Consider the following 21,340-nt stretch of genomic DNA (forward strand, 5'->3'; position numbering starts at 1 on the left):
TGCTCTTTGTCTTTATTTAATTTTATTTTTATTTTTTGTTTAATTTTTTGGTTTCAACACAACACCAATGAAAATATAATTTAAAGTCGTCTCTTTGATGGACACCCCACGGATTGAAAATGCAATGGTGACAAACGTGAAATCTTCATTGCCTGTATCTCTCTCCCCTTACTCTTGCTCTCTTAGAACAAATTTGAATCTTACTAAACACTGATGTTCATTACAAATGACAAGTTGAGGTATTGACGACATACAAGTCAGACAAACGCACTAACCAGCCAGCCAGCCAACCAGATCAAATTGAATCCAACAAGAAACATACTCACACACACACTCAAGTTGCAACATAAAAATCACCGGCAGCATTCATTGTTATTGTCACGCCGGTTCTACTTCGATGACAGTGATGGCGCTGAATGATCAACGACGCCGCCAGAGTTGTTGCATCTGCTCCCCGATCATTGTCAATACTGCCAATGCTCAATTCACACTGGCTAATATTATTTTGTTCTAACATATATAGCATTTTCTTTCCTATGCACATCTCTCATTTTCAGCCAAATTGCCTCGTCAAGCATGAAAATTTCACATTTTTCAAAACTGTCAACATTTTCAAAACAAATAAAAATCAAAAATAAATCTTAACACAATTATGAATTTGCCGAAGGAGAGGGAAGAGGGTATCACTTGCATCTATTGGTATTTTCATTAGTCTAAATACCTTTATTTCTTTTCCCAGAGAGTACGTGTGTATGTGTTTTTGTATGCATTTGAGATGCAAATGCCAATCATTTGCCAAATCTGTTTCTGGCTGTCTGGCATTTTTTGAGAAAATATTTTGGTGCTATTTCTTTCGAAAAAAATTGACAAGATTTTGTTGCATTTGCAATAAATGGGAATAAATTTGTTGTGTAGAAATAGTTGAAAACAAACTTTTTAACTTTTAGTTAACTTTTAAAACCAACTTAGAGTCGTTTTTTTTTCGATGACAAATATATAGTCATTCTTTCGCATAGAAAAAAAATCGTATTCAATTATTTCATATAGAACAAATGTTTGAAGTACATTTTTCGTATAGAAAAAATTTTGGAGTAAATTTTTATACCCTACACCACAAGGTGGTCAGAGAAACAAGACAGGAAACAAGATAGACCCATAGTTCCTTTTAATGATCTGCATAGAATCACATTCTGTATCCAGATGAAAATTTGCACAAATCATTTGTATGGCCCAAGGACGAACCCTATTGAAATTGGAGATATTCAGTAAAAATGTAGATATAGCTCTCATATATATATTCGTCCGATTTGGCTTTTATTGTGCACCAAACGTGTAATATTAGCCCGAATAGTATGGAATTTGGTACATACAACCAAATTAGGCCTGAAAATAAGTATGCCAAATTTGATCGAAATCGGTTCACATATAGCTAAATTTGATATGTTAAATTTGATAAATTGTTCATCCGATTTGAAATTTTTGTCCTCCGCAGCCGAAATATGCACTCCAAACAACAATATTCGGGAAATTTATTAAATACAGTTCAGAAATACATTTGCTATATATAGCTCCCAAACATAACTTCGTCCGATTTACCTTTTATTGTGCACCAAATGTCTAATATTTGTCCAAATGGGATGGAATTTGGCACTTACGACCGAATTGAGTCTAGAAGCTGTCAAATTTTGTGAAGATCGGTTCAGATATAGCTATAGCACACATATATCCTGTTCATCCGATTTGTTATATTTATTACCCACAGCCGTAATATGCACTCCGTAACAAGGATATTCAGGGATATATATTATATACAGCTCAGAAATATATTTGCCAAATTTCATCGAGATCAGTTCCGATTTGGATATAGCTCCAATATATATCTTTATCCGATTTCAAATTAATTGTGCACCAAATGGGCAATACAAGTCCGAATTTAAAAGATACAAATGCTTCGGCATATTTTGTCCTTTGAACTTTAAATTATAATTATAATCATAGGTTGTATGATTGAATTCTCCCATAAAAACTTTTAATTGCTATGCGGAGCTCTACTAAATTAGCAAAGTGGTGTAGGTTATCATAAAGTCGGCCCGTATATTTCTTCGTATAGAAAAAAATTCGGAGCCTATTTTTTCGCATAGAAAAAAATTTGGAGTACATGGAGTACAATGGAGTCATATCCATTTCGCATAGAAAAAAATTTGTAGTTATTTCTTTTTCGCATAGAAAAAAATTCGTAGTCATTTTTTTCGTATAGAAAACAAATTTGGTGTCATTTTTTCGCAAAGAAAACAAATTAGGAATCATTTTTTCGCATAGAAAAAAATTCTGAGTCTGAGTTCGAATCGAAGTCATTTTTTTGCATAGAAAAAAATTCGGAGTCATTACTTTTTCACATAGAAAAAAAAGTCGGAGAACATTTTTTATGAATAGAAAAAAAATCGGAGAGCATTTTTCTCGTATAAAAAAAATCGGAGAACATTTTTGTCGTATAGAAAAAAATTCGGAGAACATTTTTTCGTTTAGAAAAAAATTTGTAGCCATTTCTTTTTTGCATAGAAAAAAATTCGGAGAGCATTTTTTTCGCGTAAAAAAATCAAAATATCGAAAAAAATTCGGAGTACATTTTTTTCTATAGGATTTTTTTGTACAGAAAAAAATCAGAATAAATTTTTTTTTTCAGACAGAAATTCGGAGTAGTTTTTTTACTTTTTTTCAAAGTATTTTTTTTTTTTTTCAGAAAAAAAATTTGGAGTTACATTTTTTTGTGTAGAGTAAAAGATTCGGAGTAACATTTTTTCACATAGGGAAACATATTGGAGTTAGCTTTTACGTCAGGAAAAAATTTGAAATACGTTTCTATGTCCTCTGCTATTTGGCTATATAAATACAGGATGACATAAAAAACTGCAACCAACTTCAGGCTGCTGTCATTTCTAAACCAACCGTCCGTCCGAATATTATCGGGAATATTTTCTGGAGGGTATATTAAAGCCTTGGGCACGCAAACATTTTGGCCGCATACCTTGGACATTCCAACCGGACTCAGCACCATCGCACTCAGCACGCACCACCCAACAATGGTTACAAAATGAGGTTCCTCGCTTCATTTCCAGCGCACAATGGTCACCAAAATCTCCGGATGCCAATCCGTTGGACTGTTGTGACTGGAGTATTTTAGAAAGCAAGATTGGCACTAAAAAATACCAAAGTGTCGTTTACCTCAAGCAAGCGCTTCGCCGGGAATGGGCCAAAATACCGCAGAGCATCATTCGGGCAGCGTGTGTCGTTTTCATTGACCGTTTGAAGGCCATAATTCGTGCCAAAGGTGATCAATTCGAACAAATCTAAATCTATTCAAAAAACTGATGCTACTTCTGACATTTTTTACTTTCATTCAATAAAATTTAAAAAAAGTAAGAACTATGGCGTTTGACTTTGTTGCAGTTTTTTATCTCACCCTGAAGACATTATTTTCCATACCGGAAAGAGTTTTAAGTCAAAATTTGAGTGAGTTTAAGTCTTTGAGAAAAATCGAGCGAGTTTTTCGGTGGTCTGGTTTTGACCCATTAATTATGTTGAAAATAAAAAAAACTGATAGCTTCCCAATTTTTTTTTTTTTTTTTCAAAAAATCTATTCTCAAAAATTTAATATCAACATTTAAATTTAATTTAATATAAAAAATATCCCACATGTACGATACTTCCTAAGAATATGATGAATCCAAATTCTCTGAATTCATATGGCATTTTGAATTGTAATTAGTTATCTGCTCAATAATTATTTTGATAAAAAAAAATATTTTATTGCACAATTTTTCAAATCCAGTCATCCCCACAAATAAACAACAAAAAGCAAAATTTGCGGTCCAAAAAATAAATGAAGAAAAACCCCACATTTTTCTTGCTTTGATTTTGGAACATTCAGAATTTTATTCATTTCTTTTATTGTTATCTGTTTGGGACATTGACCCAGTATTCTCAATTGATTTGTGGCGCACAAACAAAAGAAAAGAAAACAAACTTTATTGTCCGGCACATAAAATGACGTACATATGTATGTATGTGTGTGTGCGCATATAAATATTTTATGGGCAATCTTTGCGGAATGATAAGTTACTTCATAACATTGGGACGTCATCCGGTTTATCATGCAAATATTTGGGGTTTCCAAAGGGTTTCCAAAATGTCCATTCAATGAGGACAGACTTCTTTGGAAAAAAATATTTAAATTTTTTAAAAATACGTTATTTTTAAAAAATAAATTTTTACAAAAAATTCATTTTTTTATTATTTTGAGAAAAATACAAAATATCTAAAAAAAGTTTGATTTTTTCCTTTATTTTGAAAATTCAAATTTCCTGCCTCATTGTCACATCCTCATTCAACTGGGCCACATTTTATTGAGAATGAGGACAGACTTCTTTGGAAAAAAATATTTAAATTTTTAAAAATACGTTATTTTTAAAAAATAAATTTTTTACAACAAATTTCATTTTTGTTATTATTTTGAGAAAAACACAAAATGTCTAAAAAAAGTTTGATTTTTTTCTTTATTTTGAAAATTCAAATTTTCTTCCTCTTCCATCCTTTTAAGCCTCATTCTCACATCCTCATTCAACTGGGCCACATTTTATTGAGAACACAAATTAAATTTAAGGAATTTTTTGGTTTCACTGCCACTTTTGGCCAAATTGTGCCACCAGTGAGCTAGCGCACGAGCATGTGAGTGAGTGTCATTCTGGGAAAAGTAGCCCAAATGATTATAAATGTTGGTCATACAAGAGAGAGAGAAAGAGGGAGAGAAGAAAAAAACCAAACTAAGCCAACATCACTTTAGTTTAAGCACCGACAACAAACCGACATTCAACCAACTAACCAACCATCCCAACTCTGATGCACACACTCACTCACACACCCATTTCAATGATGTTGTTGCTGATGATGATGATGATGATGGATGGTCATAGCCGGCAACATATCGTGTTTTTATGTTTTCCAAACGCCAACTCAAAAGCCACGGCAAAGAGAATGGCAGCAATCTAATGAAATTCATTGCATTTCAATCCAATAGCCTAGTTTTCATCATCAACATCAGCAGCACCAGCAGCATCGGCATCGGCAACAACCGCAGCCACAGCAGCAAAGTGGGAAAGTGCTTAACAAACGTCGCCACCACTTAGCTGGAAAAATATTGAAGTCAGGCCGACAGGCAGCCAGACGTTGTTTAAATGCCATCAGCCAATTCAATTGAATTTGGCCTAAATGAGAGGCAGGCTGAGAGCAAGAAATGATGGACAGCTTAACGCACAGCATCCTAAATTAGTTTGTAACATGAGAGCCGATGTGAGCACAATGTGTGTGTGTGTGCTTGTGTATGTGTGTGTGGATTTACGACTGGTGTTCTATTTTATGGAATCCTGTTGCCTAGTTTTGCAAAATGAAACATGATTGTATGGCATTATTGGTAACAAAAAAAATCATAGAAAAATATCGGTTAAGCATAAAAAATCGGAATATTTTTTTTTGACATGGGAAAAAATTGGAAACCGGTTTTCTCATAGGATTGAATACAATACACTTTTTTTTTGGAATAGAAAAAATTAAAAAATTTTTCACATAGAAGAAAATCCGGAAATATTTTTTTTCGAAAACTTAGAAATATTTTCGGAATATTTTTTTATTCAATTCAATACACTTTTTTTTGGAATAGATAAAATTAAAAAAATTTTCACATAGAAGAAAATCCGGAAATATTTTTTTCGAAAACTTAGAAATATTTTCGGAATATTTTTTTTTTTGCATTTTAGACATGGAAGATTTTCAAAAATTGAAAAATGAGCTAGGGGTAAGGCCATTAAAATTCCAAAGAGTGAAAGAACTTAGACCGCAACCGAAAGAAAATAGACTCAAATAAGCTAAGGAGTTGCTTCGCTTGGCCGAAAGTGGTGAACTGCCGAATTTGGGTTTCTCTGAAAACCAGAAAACATTCGTTGTCCAGCAAAATGATGTGCACCTTCGGTTGGCCACCAGAACTCAAGCGCCGGCCATGGTGATGTTAAAAATGTTCTACTCATACAAGAACTCTAAAAGTCATTTCAGATACCTTGAAGACAACCTGAATTCCTCCTAAGTCCAGAAAATATTCTGTAAATGGGCGACTGGACATTGAGAACCTTCTAAAGGATTTTTGAACATAAAATACCTTGTAAGAGGTCATTCATAAGCAGAAATTTTTTGAACGTATTTTTTTAAAAGATCAACAGAGGAGTGGTCCCAGTAGGAGAGGGGCCGATAAATTCCATATGCATATCAGATCTGGGGATGAGAAAAATATCAAGATATACCAAGCTTAAAAAAAATCGCTGATTTGTTTTGCAAGTTGTGAGACATTATAATCCTTTGTGGGCGAGCTACCAGAAGGGATGGACCGAAGCCAATCATCTTCACAGCAGATCTTGTGATAGTTGAAATATAAGGATGTGTGAAATTTGAAAAGGTTCGGATGCTCATTTTGCATTTTATGAGCGTTTTGAAGGTCAACATTTTGACCTTTTTTGTGTGGGAGGTACCAGAGGGATTGGGCTGATATCTATCAACTTCACACCAGATCTTGTGTTAGTAAAAATATTGAGATGTGTGATATTTAAATTGTGACCCGTTGTGGGGGATTTACCAGAAGGAATGGTCCGATGCATTATATCTTCACACCAGTCTTAATTTGGAGAGAGAGATTTCAAAGATCAAGAAACTGAACCAAGGATTTTTTTTTAATTTTTTTTTTTTATTTTTTGGAAAAAAAAACCAAGGACCAAAAGACGTGGATATAAAAAATAGATGAATATTTTTTTAAAATATTTAAAATACCAGCAGACTTGAAATTTTCCAAAACCTTTTTTTCAATGACGACTTGACTTGGATTTAAAAAAATCAAGGACCAACATACGTAGATTTAAAAAAATCGAGGACCATCATACGTGGATTTTTTAAAAACATATTTCAAGGATTTATTTAACTTTGGGGCCCATCACACGTGGATTAACTTAACATGGATTAAAAAAAATATTTCGAGGATCATCAGACGTGGATTTATTCAAAAAAATAAATATTTCAAGAACCAATAGTCGTGGATTTATTTAAAAAAAATATTTCAAGGATTTATTTAAAAAAAATATTTCAAGGACCAATAGTCATAGATTTATTTAAAAAAAAATATTTCAAGGACCAATAGTCGTGGATTTATTTAAAAAAAATATTTCAAGGACCAATAGTCGTGGATTTATTTAAAAAAATATTTCAAGGACCAATAGTCGTGGATTTATTTTAAAAAAATATTTCAAGGACCAATAGTCGTGGATTTATTTAAAAAAATATTTCAAGGACCAATAGTCGTGGATTTATTTAAAAAAAAATATTTCAAGGACCAATAGTCGTGGATTTATTTAAAAATTTTTTCAAGGACCAATAGTCGTGGATTTATTTAAAAAAAATTTTCAAGGACCAATAATCGTGGATTTATTAAAAAAAAAATTTTCAAGGACCAATAGTTGTGGATTTATTTTAAATTTTTTTTTCAAGGACCAATAGTTGTGGATTTATTTTAAATTTTTTTTCGAGGACCAATAGTCGTGGATTTATTTTAAAATTTTTTGAAGGACCAATAGTCGTGGATTTATTTAAAAAAAATTTTTCAGGGACCAATAGTCGTGGATTTATTTTAAAAATTTTTTTCAAGTATTTTAATCCACGTGGATTTATTTAAAGACCACTGGACGTGGGTTAAAAAAATATTTCAAGGACCACAAGACATGGATTAAAAAAAAACTATTTAAAAAAAAAAAAAAAAAAATATATATATATATATATATATATATATATATATATATATATATATATATATATATATATATATATATATATATACATATATATATATAAAAGCCCTTGATGTGGATTTAAAAAATATATTTAAAGGAGCCCTTGACGTGGATTTAAAAATATATATTTCTGGGACCAACAGACCTGGATTTTTTTCTAAATATATATTTTCAGGACTATTGGACGCGGATGTAGATTAAAAAAATGTCAAGGGCCACTTGACGTGGAATTTTTAAAATAAATTTAAAAATATATATATATTTCAAGGACCAAAAGGCGTAAATATTTTTCCAAAATTAATGGATTTTTTTTAAATATATACTTGACGTGGATTTTTTTACATTATTTTTTTTTTCAAAAACTAACAGACGTAGATTTTTGCAAAATATGTTTGCAAGAACCAACAAACGTAGTTTTTTGAAAAATGTTTTCAAGGCCCTCAGACAATGTTTTTTTATATTTTTTTAATGAGTCATAATTAATTCTAAATATATTATTACATATATCCTTCAACTAACTGAAACCCTTTTCTTCTCTTTCCAGCTGTGCGTTATGGTCGCGTACCAAAACGTTCACGTGAGCTGAATGGCGGCCAGCCATCCACCACAGAGGATCCAAACGCTGCAGTTGTCGTAGTTAATTCGTGTGATTTACGGCGTGTCAGCACACCGGGAACACCGAATACACCGCAAACGCCACAAATGTGTTCCATAGCATCATCGCCATCTGAGCTGGGCGGCTGTAGTGCCACCGGCAACAACAACAATACAAACTCTTCACAACTGGTCGTGGGTGTTGGTGGCCCCTCGAACGGCAGCGGCGGTATGGTTGTCGGCGTTGGCATTGGCAATGCGGGCAACATGAATTCCCAGCAGCTGAATACCGTGCACGAAGGACATCATCACAGCCATCATCATCACCATGCGACGCTGCATCACCACCACCATCACAACAGCCATCATCATCATCACTCGACACATTTGCATCACAGCCACAGTGATGCGACGACGGCGGCCTCCATGATGGCCGGCAATAACGGCGGCAACGAGCTGACCGTGTACGATGTGATTATGTGCGTTTCGCAGGCGCATCGCATGAATTGTGCCTATACCGAGGAGCAGACGAGGGATTTGATGCGTCGACCCTTAAATGTGCCGCCCAATGGTGTAAGTATTCGGCTTTCCCCCCAAAAACTAATTTTGAAATTTATGGCGGTAAACTTCAATCGGAAAAGAAATTGGTGTAATGGCTAAATATGGGTTTGTGGTCAATGACCTGCATTGGCTGTTTGTTTTGATTCCGGCCGAGATAATTAATCATAAATCTTAGCGGAATACTCATAATTTTGGCTTGGTTATTTGGGTGGCCACAAAAATATCGAAAATCACCCAAACCCTGAGGCCATCCAATAAACAACAGCAGTCATGAGAACAACAGCAACGTCGAACCATGTTGGTGTGCCATTGTAACAATTCTATTACCAACATCTTGTTGGCCTGGATTATTACATCATTACCAACCGTTGTTCAATTTGTCTTGCTTGATTTGTGTTCTTCGTTTCTTTCGCTTTGCCATTCATCATTTCATTCTCTCCTTTGTTTTACAGTTAATTTCTTCAGTGTCGGAGAATATGGAATTTCAAAAGATGTGGCTCTGGCAGCAGTATGCGGCGCGTGTTACACCAAATGTCCAACGCATCGTTGAGTTTGCCAAACGTTTACCTGGATTCTGTGATTTTACGCAAGACGATCAGCTGATACTCATCAAAATGGGCTTCTTCGAGACATGGCTAACGCATGTGGCCCGTTTAATAAGCGACTCGACGTTGACATTCGACGACGGCACCTATTTGACACGGCAACATTTGGAGATCATTTATGATGTAAGTGTTAGGGCCAAGAGATGTGGATTTTCCACAGACGTGGATTTTTTAAATTTTTTCCAAAGGACCAATAGACGGAGCTTTTTTAAAAATGTTTTTTTTTTTCAAAGGACCAACAGACGTGGATTTTTTAAAAATATTTCTTTCGAAGGACCAATAGACGTGGATTTTTTAAAAATATTTTTTAAAAACCAACTGATGGTCGTGGATTTTTTAAAAATATTTTTCAAAGGACCAACTGACGGACGTTGATTTAAAAAAAATCAAAGGACCAACTGACGGACGTGGATTTAAAAAAATTCAAAGGATCAAGAGACGTGGATTTTTTAAAAATATTTATTTCAAAGGACGAACTGACGGATGTGCATTTTTTTAAAAATATTTTTTTCAAAGGACGAACTGACGGATGTGGATTTTTTTAAAAATATTTCTTTCAAAGCACCAACTGACGTGGATTTTTAAAAATATTTTATTCAAAGCGCCAATTGATCGTGGATTTTTAAAATATTTTTTTTAAAGCGCCAACTGACGGGCGTGGATTTTTAAAAAATATTTTTTTTTTCAAAGCACCAACTGACAGACGTGTATTTTTTAAAAATATTTTTTTTCAAAGGACTAAAAGACGAGAATTTTTTCAAAAAAATGTTTCTTTCAAAGCACCAACGACGGATGTGGATTTTTTAAAATATTTTTTTTTCAAAGGACTAAAAGACGAGAATTTTTTCAAAAAAATGTTTCTTTCAAAGCACCAACTGACGTGGATTTAAAAAAAATTCAAAGAACCATCTGACGTGGATTTATTAAAAATATTTTTTTAAAGAACGAACAGACGTGGATTTTTTAAAAATATTTTTTTAAAGAACGAACAGACGTGGATTTTTTAAAAATATTTTTTTTTAAAGAACCAACTGACGTGGATTTGTTAAAAATATTTTTTTAAGGACAAACTGACGGATATGGATTTTTAAAAATATTTTTTTTAAGGATAAACTGACGGATATGGATTTTTTAAAAATATTTTTTTAAAGCAACAACTGACGTGGATTTTTTAAAAAAAAATTCAAAGGACTAACTGACGAATGTGGATTTTTTAAAAATATTTTTTTCAAAGGACCAACTGACGAATATGTATTTTTTAAAAATATTTTTTTCAAAAAACCAACTTACGGACGTGGATTTAAAAAAAAATCAAAGGACCAACAGACGTGAATTTTTTTTAATTTTTTTTTTTTCAATTTCTGTCTGTGATTTTTTTAAAATATTTTTTCAAAAATAATTTTTTTTTCAAAGGACCACGTATGTGAATGATTTTAATTTTTTTTTTCAAAAATATTTCTTTCAAAAGACCACGTCTATGGATTTTTTTTTAAATATTTTTTCAAAGGACCGCGTCTGTGGATGTTTTTTTATTTTTTTTTTTTTCAAAAATATTTTGTTCAAGGTCTAAACGTTGTATTTTAAAAAACTTATTTTCTTTTTTTTATTTTTTTTTCCATTTTTCTCATTACTAAAACCCCTTTCCGTGTTTCTCTCTTTCCCTTTTCAGACCGATTTTGTGGTTTCACTCTTCAACTTTGCCAACACCATCAATGTATACGGTCTCAGTGACACCGAAATCGGTCTCTTCTCGGCCATGGTCCTATTGGCCTCCGACCGGCCCGGCATATCGGAAGCGAAAATGATTGCCCGAACAAGGGAGCGTATTACGGAAGCGTTGCGGGTACAAATCGTACGATCACGCAACGGTACAACACAGGCGCTACAGCTGATGCCGGCACTGGAGGCTAAAATCCCCGAACTGAGAGCATTGGGTCTGAAGCACAGTGCCCATTGTAATTGGTTAAGGATAACAAAGCCCAGATTGCCACCATTGTTTGCGGAATTATTTGACATTCCTATGGAAGAAGAAAATTAAAAGAAAAAGCAACAACAACGGAAACATCAACAATGGAGAATCACAGAGAGAGAAGTTCAAAACTTCTTTAAAATACATCTGCAATAAAGAACAACCAACAACAACAACAAATGAATATAATGAAATTTACAAAAACAAAAAAACAATTTAATAAGACTATTATCTTTAAATTTATTAAGTAAAGGAATAACAACAAAAACCAATAAATATTATAGAAACAAATCTAATGGAAATATTTGAAAGCAAAACAGTAACAACAACAACATCAGAAATTAGAAGTTAAAGATGAAAAACCAAGAAAACTCAAAGAGATTTTCCCCCTCCTCCAAGATTTTTCTAATTTTTTAAGATATACCAAATTATAAAAGAATCCTGTATTAAATCAAATTAAAATCAACATAAGATACACTTACACTGTGCTACAAAAATTGAGAAATGTCCAAATTTGATGCCGCGAGATAGAACCATAGTTACTTTTGAGGATTTTCATGGAATCATTTTCTGAGTCGATTTATGCATGTCCGTCCGTCTGTCTATCTATGTATTTTTGTGAATAAAATGAAGGTGGCATTTTCCAAACAGTATTTGTTTGGCCCAAGGACGAACCCTACTGAAATTGTTGAGAGTCGATTCAAATTTAGATATAGCTTCCATATATCTCCAAACGATTTCGGGTTATTTGTGCACCAAATGGCTAATATCAGCTAAAATGGAATGAATTTTGGAACATCCAACCGAATTAAGTCTAGATACAAGTACTTCAAATTTGGTGAAAATCGGTTCAGATATATCTATAGATCTCTTATATTTATTTCATCCAATTTGGTGTTAAAGTCCCTTGCCTGCGTAATATGCACTATACAACAATGATATTTGACACCCGGCATCAGATACTGCTCGAAAATACCTCTGCCAAATTATATCGAGATCGGATCTGATTTTACGGTTATTGCTCACAATATATGTAAAATCAAAATTGAATAGAAAGACGTGGGTTTTTGAAATCCGAACTTTATCATTAGTGAAAAAATCCACGTTGTGCTCCATATTTCTTCTACGAACTTCAGGTAAATTTCAAAAAGATATTTTGATTTGGAAGGATACGTTACTTGACTTCCGATTAATTGAAATCGATTTTTAATTTTCAGATCATCCTACAAGTATGCAATGATTCAGACCTTTGTAATTTTGATTTCTTAATATTTTAAAAAATGTCTACCAAAAATCTAGAAACGATTTTAATCGACTTTGGGCTGGGAAGTAGAAGTCGAATTCGAGTTTTTAACTGATTGAAGAAAATCGGCAGAACGAAGAATCAACATTTTTGTTGAAGGCCAAAGTCGAAGAATCTAAAAATTGTATTTTGCTCTCAACAACGCATCGCTTGGCCTAAGAAATTTCCCAAAATTTTGATCGTGTATCTTTCTCTATTAAATTCAGACCTCCGAAAAATTGGCTCAATTTTGCTCACAGAGTGAAACTCACTCAAATTTGAACAAGTGCGCTCCTGGGAGCAGAAAAATTTTTGAGCGAACTCATTTTTTCAATGTCACTCAAATAGGAGAGAGCATGTTTTCCTCGTTTTTGAGTGGGAGCAAACTTGAACCCTCTTCCTTCCTCCGTTTAAAGTTCATACCAACATCAAAGCCGGTCAAAAATCTAAATTTGAAGAGTTCTGTCTATAGCGCAATAGGAGCAGGTTCATTTTCAATCTCAAAGGAAATTTCGAATAATCAACAATTTTTTTAAATTGGAATTGGTTCTCATTTATCACTTCCAAAATAAAAAATAAGAATTTTCAAAGTAAACGAATTCCAAAGCATTCGGTATATTGAAAAAGTTGACTAATTGAGTCCATCTTTCCACATTACTATATCAACAGATATGAACATTGGTATAGACGACTAATAACTTTAGCCCATATTTTTAACATTGTCAGTTCAGTATCAGTGGTGCCCAAAAGTAGAATTCAAAGATTTGATTGGGTGGTGTAGAGGGTTTTGAAGTAGTCAATTGGGCAGGAAACCCAAGGACCCCAACCTGCATAAGTCTCTTATCACTATTTTAAAATTCTTTCTCGAATCGATAACTCGAAGAGTTTTCAAGAACTGGGGGCAAATTCTCGCAATTGATATCGACCGAATTTTGATCGAAATGATTTTGAGTATGAACTATTTCGATTTATGAAAATCCATTTCAATATTTAGTTGTTCCACCGAAATCTGCAATCTTATCAATTTAAAAATTAAATATTAAAATTTATTTCGATCCAAATTATTCGATATCGAAGGATAGAATGATCGAAATTTTTTCTAAAATTTGTCTGGCCTAAATTTGTTATTTTGATAAGGAAAATAAATATTTACATTCTTGGTCACGATAAAATTTGAAGTTCATGCCAATCATAATAAAATTATGCCAGGAAATGTTAAAGGCTTGAAAAGTGGAACTTATCGTAACAAATTTTACTATAGCTTCTTTTTAAAGGTACCTTCCAAAAAAATAAATTTTGTAAGACTGGAATTGTTTTACTGGACCATCTCCATTGGGACCGCCTGATTGACTAGTTGACTAGAATTTAATATTTGGGGCTTTCAATATTCAGAAATATTTAAATCGGCCGGAGTTCTGATATTGTCCTCTTATAATGTTATGGAGCGATCATGGTAGAAGAACACATTGATATGCCAAAAATTTAAATGTTTTTTTAATAGGTAGATTTTTATAAGTTTTCCTATACGACATCAATCGGAAGTTGTTATGATATGCATTTTCAACAATTATTACAAAATTGAATAATTTTTCATTCCAAATTTTTAATTTCAAATTTGGTTTGACAGAAAATTGTCCCAACAGCTATGTACCCGTATTATTCTACAGTGTGCGTTATCTAAAATATATTGAAGACTTCCATCGAATTTTCCAACAGAATTTTCATTTGGAATTCTAAATGGGTGTCTATACGAAAAAAATTCAAATTGATCAACCTTTTCCTATAGTCTCCCACATAAGGATAATAGAAAACTTCTTCTTTATATGCAACATTTTTTCTAATTTACCAGCATCTCAATCACATATTGTAGCACAGTATAATAACCAAACAGCCGTAAAATGGGATCATTTAAATTTTATCCAAAAAATAAAAAAAATCCAAGCAAACCCAAAAAAAAATTGAAATAAAAAATCAACATCACAAAAATCTTTTTTATTAGAAACAAAAATTAACAACAAAACATTATTGATGTAAAAGGTAGCAAAATTATAACAACAAAGTAAGAATAAAACTAAAAAACATACACACGCATTGTATATTTATTTATGCATTGTATAATTAAATAAAAAATAAACTAAATAAAGTTATTACAAATTCAAACATGAGAATTAAACTAAAAAATGAAAAAAAAGTATTTTAGCTTAAATAATGCCAATCATCATGATACAACACGAACAACAAACAAATCGCCCTGCATTAAATCAGTAATTCAACAACAACAAAAAACATCCTCTAAAAATTAAAAAAAAACAAATTAAAATAAAAACTTTACTTCTTAACATTTATAAAATGTTTTAAAAACAAAATATAATAAACAACAACTACAAAAAAAAAAACATTTATAAAATGTTGCAAAAATTTATTGGAAATAAAGGAAAATATTTAAAATATTACAAAAAAACAAAAAAAAAATAAAAAACAAAATTCATATATCATTTCATGCAAAAAACAAAAATCATCACATTTTATTTTTAGTTAAAAAAGAGAAAAAAAACAACAAAAAATAATCTATATTATTTTTCTATTATTATTATTACTATTACAATTATTATTTAATTATGTTATTGCAATACTATTATAATTATTTAAACACAAAACATAAAAATACAACAAATGTTTTTTACATAATGTTTAAATGTTTTTTCTATTATTTTAAATAATAATGACTTATAATAATAATATATGAAATTATTATTATTCTTATTTAATTAAAGAAAAATATTTTTTTAATTGTTAAGATTTTTCTCTTTATTTTTTTAAGGATTTGTATTTGAAGAAAAAAAAACATTACAAAACAGAAGAAAAACAATTGATTGCTTTTATTTGTTTCGATAATATATTCTTCTTATTATTATTATTATTAAAGCGACACAAATTCTGCAAACAAACTACCAATCAACAAAACAAACAACAACAAAATCTTTGTAAATAAACATTTACTTGTAATTAATTTTTTTGAACAAAAAATTTCAAATTGTTTCTTTTATTTATTATTTTTTGGTTTGTTGTGGAAAATATGGAATACTTTTATTAAATTTATAAAATACTGGAAGCAATTATGACCAAATATACATTGCATACTTTTCGGGGCTCAAGAATCGATTATGGAGAATTTAAAATCGGTTTCATATTCTTTTCAACTTTTGCCTACTACCGAAATAACGTTTCTAGATTTTTTCCAATCGCCTTAAAATTTATTTTTGAATTTCACTTCCTAATCGAAGGGCAATCTCGATTTTGGTGTGCAGTTTTGACAACTGATAATAAAATGGATTTTAGGCTTTAAGGTGATTCGAAAAACACAACTTTAAAATATGTTAATCGATGCATACTTTTTGGATCTTCTGGAAGTGATGTGATGCTAAAAATCGACTTAGGGAAAAAATCGAATATGACTTTTAGACTAACCAATGCGATTAATCGAAAACAAACAACAGACAGAAAGAAATCGCTAGATCGTCCTAGAATTTAACGCTGATCCAGAATATATATACTTTGTAGGGTCTATCATGTATATTTCGAGGAGTTACAAACGGAATGACAAAGATAATATACCCTCCATAGATTGATGGAGGGTATAAAAATGGGTAAGTATGACAATTATAATTACTTCTCGGTTGTTATGCGAAGGGAATATAAAGTAGCTGAGGGATATACATTATAATTTATTTTGTTGTTGTAAGAGGAAAAAATAAATGCCAACACTATTCTAATAATATTTTTCATTAATGATTAGTTTATACATCACATGTTAGAATCATATGTAAATGGGGGGTTCACATTTTTATTTATTGCACATTTTGACAGCATACTTTTAGACCATCCCAAAAACTGGAACAACGCAATTCTTAACTGCAAAAAAAAGATTTGCAAAATATTTTAAAAAAATCACGATATTTGCTCTGAAGCACTGGAAAAAAATATCATTAAAAATCCAAGTGCTTGAAAATGATTTTTCAGATGTAGACGTTTTTTTGGTCAAAAAGTCCAGGGAATTTATTTTAAAATTATTTAAAAAAAAAATAAACCATTGACAAAAATTTTCGAAAAATTGGCTCTATAGGGGTTCATTGGAGAATATTTTTCAAACACACACTTTATTTGGTCCGAAATTCCATGAAAAATATTTTATAAAATATTAATAAAAAATATATAAAAAAATTATTAAAAAAAAAATTCACGACATTTGATCAGTTGGTCATTGAAAATTATCTTTAAAAAATCTACATTTTTTTATCTAGAATTCTTGAAAAAATATTCTTAATTAATTGATCAGGAAATTCTGGAAAATTATTTTTCAAATATCCACGATTTTTGTTCAGAATATCCATGGAAATTATTATAGATAATCTTCAATTTTTTTTTTTTTTTCAAAAAAATCACTTTTTTTGTTCAGAAAGTCCATGAAAAATAATTAAAAAATCAGAAAAAAAAATATAGAGAAACGTTGTTTGATCGGCAGGTCTTCGAAAAAATATTTTTCAATTATCCACCCATTTTATTTGGTCCGAAAGTCCAAGGAAAATATTTAAAAAAAAAAAATATAAATAAAAATATTTAAAAAAAAATGCGTTATTTATTGAGGAAGTCATAGAAAAATATTTTTAAAAACTCACGTTGTTTAATCAGGAATTCCTAGAAAAATATTAAAAAAAAATCCATTTTTTTTTAAACAGGAAGTTCCAGAAAATTACTTTTGAAAAAATTCACGTCTTAGAATAATATTCTTCTATAAATTCACGATATTTTTTTAGGAAGTCCATGGAAAATATTTACAAAAAATAAAAACAAAAAATATTAAAAATTAAAAAATAAAAAGAATCTATGTTATTTGATCAGGAGATTTTTAAAAAATCTACGTTATTTTGTCTGGAAATCTTGGAAAAACTTCTTAATTAATTGGTAAGAAAGTCCTTGAGAAATATTTTTCAGGAAGCACTGCCTCAAATTACGATATTTAGTCATGCAGTCTTCAAATAATATTCTTCAAAAATGTGTTAATGTTTGGCCAGAAACGAAGCCCCTGAATATCAATCTTAAAAAAATTACGACATTTAGTCAAGAAGATCCTTAAAACTATGTATCAATTCATGGCCAGGATGTCCTTTAAAAGAGTTGTTAAAAAAATGTATCAATTTTTGACCAGCCGAAGCCATGCTTAGAAACTTATGTGGAATATATGTAGTATAATGATATTACGGCGTTTCTCTTTAGTTTAAAAGATGTTGGGAGCGTATGCTATAAAATGCTCAGTAAAAATGTAAAAAATCACTTCACATATATTGCTAAAAAAATGTGCAAACAAGCCCATATTTAAAAAAAAAAATATTTATGTATACTAAAATGGCCTTTATATATGCTGGAGAGGGAGAGAGTCACTCCACCTATGACATGATGTGTAAATCAGCCCTAAAAAATTTGACACACGAGGTAATGGTTATTCCAAAACGTGGAGATGTTTTATTAGAAAATGGCGACCAAATTTTAAAATTAATTTTAGTAATTTGTCCCTTCTAATTACCCGAAATCTTTCAAATGGCTCTCGTTAATGATTATCAACCAATTTAAAGGCCTTTGCTTCAGAATTTTAAACAATTATCCTGTAATTCAAAATCTTATATTTCTATATTCCCAAGATAATGAAAATGATTTTTAACTATAATATATATATTTTTTAATATTAACATATTCGTTTGGACATATTATTTTTTATTAGTTTATAATATCACTTATTAAAAATACTTTTTTCTATTTTAATATTATTTAGTTTTAACAAAAAAATATGTATTGCAAATTTTTCGTTGCCTTAACTCAGCTTCCATCCAAAAATGCTTTCTCGATCATTTACCTAAGGCCTTCCATGCATGCATAAAAAAATAATTTTAATCGAATAATTTAATAAAACAAATAAAACTATAAAGAAATAATATTAGCTATATAATCAGTTGTTATAGTTTTTTATATGATGACAAAAGTATCTGTGTGTATAACTTACTAATTAGAGAAAAAAATAATTAGCAACATAAAAAAATCTTAAATATATAAATTACACAAAAGAAACGGAGTGAATCTATTGCAATCGGAGTTATCTAAGTTTAGTGTGAAAATCTATACATTAAAAAAACAAATATATTTAATGAAAAAAAAAAAAACAAATATTTAATATAAAGATGTGTTACTATAATAATAAATCATATAAGTTTATTTTTACTATTTATAATAGATGTGTATTATATTAAATTTTGAAAATTATTTCAAATATCACAAAAAATAACTGATAATAAATAAAACAGTAATTAATTTCAAAAATTAAAAAGAAAATAGAGAATAAAATTAAACAAAATAATTTACCTTATGAAATTGTACAATCATTTGTGTTGCATTCATTGAATTAATTGGTGCTAACATTATGTCTGTATATTGTATTGTGTATTATAATTGACCACTTTTGTATATTTGCAAACAAACAAGAAAAAAAAATTATTTATTTTGTGAAAAATAATAAAGATTTGATGAATATAACAAAAATTTAATGGAAAATTAGTATTTATTTTTATTAAAATTCAATCGAAAAAAAATTTTTAAATTTGTTTTTAATTCGAATAATTTTATTCGTGTTTTTTCCATATTTCAAACTATGGAAATGGATTAATTTATTTTTTTATTTGTACTTGAAATGAAGATTACATTCAATAATTTTAATTCACTGCGGTTTTTTGAAATTAAAAATAAAATGATTCCAATTATTAATGGAATAATTCGAATTTCCAATGGAATTTTATGTCTTGAATTACAGCCAAGAAGTTTGGATTTTGAAACGGCCCCTAAAAATCCTTGGAAGATATTTTTTTAAAAAATTCATAATATTTGGCCAGTAAGTACTTGAATGATATTTACTTTAATAATCCCCGATTTTTTTCCTTGAAAAATACTTTTCCCACATTTTTCGATAATTAGTCAGAAAGCTCATATAAATCCTTTTAAAAAAATCCATGATATTAGGTCACGAAGCCCTTGAAAAATATTTTTCAAAAAATCCTTGATATTTAGTAAGTCCTTGAAAATGTCAAAAGGTCCTTCAAAAATATTTTCCCTAAAAACGATATTTCGTCAGGAAAACATATTTTCCAATAAAACGATGATATTTGATCAGGAAGACCTTAAAAATATCCTTCAAGAGATCTTCAATATTTGGGCAGAAAGTTTTTAAACAATATCCATAAAAATCCTCGATATTTCGTAAAAAAGTCCTTCAAAAATATTTTTCAATAAATTTACAAAATTCCACCAGTTTTTTTGTTTTTTAAAAACAGAAAATTTAGTTAGGGAGTCCTTAAAAATATTTTTAAAAACAATTCACGAACTCCTGAAACATAATTTGCAAAAAAAAACATTATCCAATAAACCATGTTTTTAGGTGAGGATGAAAGAATGTTAAACAATCCGCGATATTAAGGTAGGAAATCCAAATTTCTCGATATTTAGTCAAGAATTCCTTAAAAAATATTCTTCAAAAATTTATCCAGATTCATGAGCGGACACATTTTTTCAAAAAAACTTAACGTTATTGGGCTAGGAAGTCCTAAAACATATTTGCTTAAAAAATAGCTTTATTCGGTAAAGAGGTCCTTGGAATTGTCTTTCTTTAAAAATCCACAATGTTTGGCCAAGAAGATTTTAAAAAATGTTTTCAATAAGTAGTAGTAGTTAGTAGTAGTAGTAAGACCTAGAAAGTAGTTTAAAAAATATCCACAAATCTTTTTCAGAAAGTTCTTGAATTTTTTTATTTTTTTTTTAATTTGCGGAAAATTTAGTACTCTTGGTCAGAAACACCTTGAAAACTATTTTTCAAAATTCCATGATTAATACAAATATTTTTGAAAATTCTTGGCCAGGAAAATTCTAACAAACATTTAAAAGAATGTTATTGCTGATCATCAAAAAATATTAAAAAAAATCGTGATTGCTTGTTAGAAAGTCCTTGCAAAATATTTTTTTTCAAAAAAAAAAAAAAACCTCAATATTTATTCAGGAAGTCCTTGAAAATTAAAAAAACAATACACCATATTTGGTACAGGGAAATTTCAGAATAAGTTTAGATTTGTTCGAATTTGTAACCTTTGGCACGAATTATGGCCTTCAAACGGCCAATGAAAACGTCACACGCTGCCCGAATGTTTCTCTGCGGTGCTTTGACCCATTCCCGGCGAAGCGCTTGCTTCGACACTTTGGTATTTTTTAGTGCCAAAAATATTCCAGACAAAATAGTCCAACGGATTGGTATCCGGAGATTTTGGTGGTGTGGCATTGTGCGCTGGAAATGAAGCGAGGAACCTCATTCTGACAATTCTTGGGTGGCGCGTGTTGAGTGCGATGGTGCTGAGTCCTGTTG

The 21,340-nt window shown here is 30.4% G+C and overlaps 1 protein-coding gene across 1 annotated transcript in view; it reads left to right on the plus strand.

The window, feature by feature from the left end:
- Positions 1 to 15,901, plus strand: part of LOC101896514 (ecdysone-induced protein 78C) — a 204,146-nt gene extending 188,245 nt beyond the window's left edge. Inside the window, exons 5-7 of the mRNA XM_059126342.1 lie at positions 8,422 to 9,044; positions 9,485 to 9,760; positions 11,307 to 15,901. Of these exons, the coding sequence (XP_058982325.1) occupies positions 8,422 to 9,044; positions 9,485 to 9,760; positions 11,307 to 11,675 (1,268 nt within the window). The 3' untranslated portion in view covers positions 11,676 to 15,901. The remainder of the gene's footprint in view (positions 1 to 8,421; positions 9,045 to 9,484; positions 9,761 to 11,306) is intronic.
- Positions 15,902 to 21,340: the final 5,439 nt, after the last annotated feature.

Source organism: Musca domestica, unplaced genomic scaffold (genome assembly GCF_030504385.1).
Source record: "Musca domestica strain aabys unplaced genomic scaffold, Musca_domestica.polishedcontigs.V.1.1 38, whole genome shotgun sequence".
Lineage (NCBI taxonomy): Eukaryota > Metazoa > Arthropoda > Insecta > Diptera > Muscidae > Musca > Musca domestica.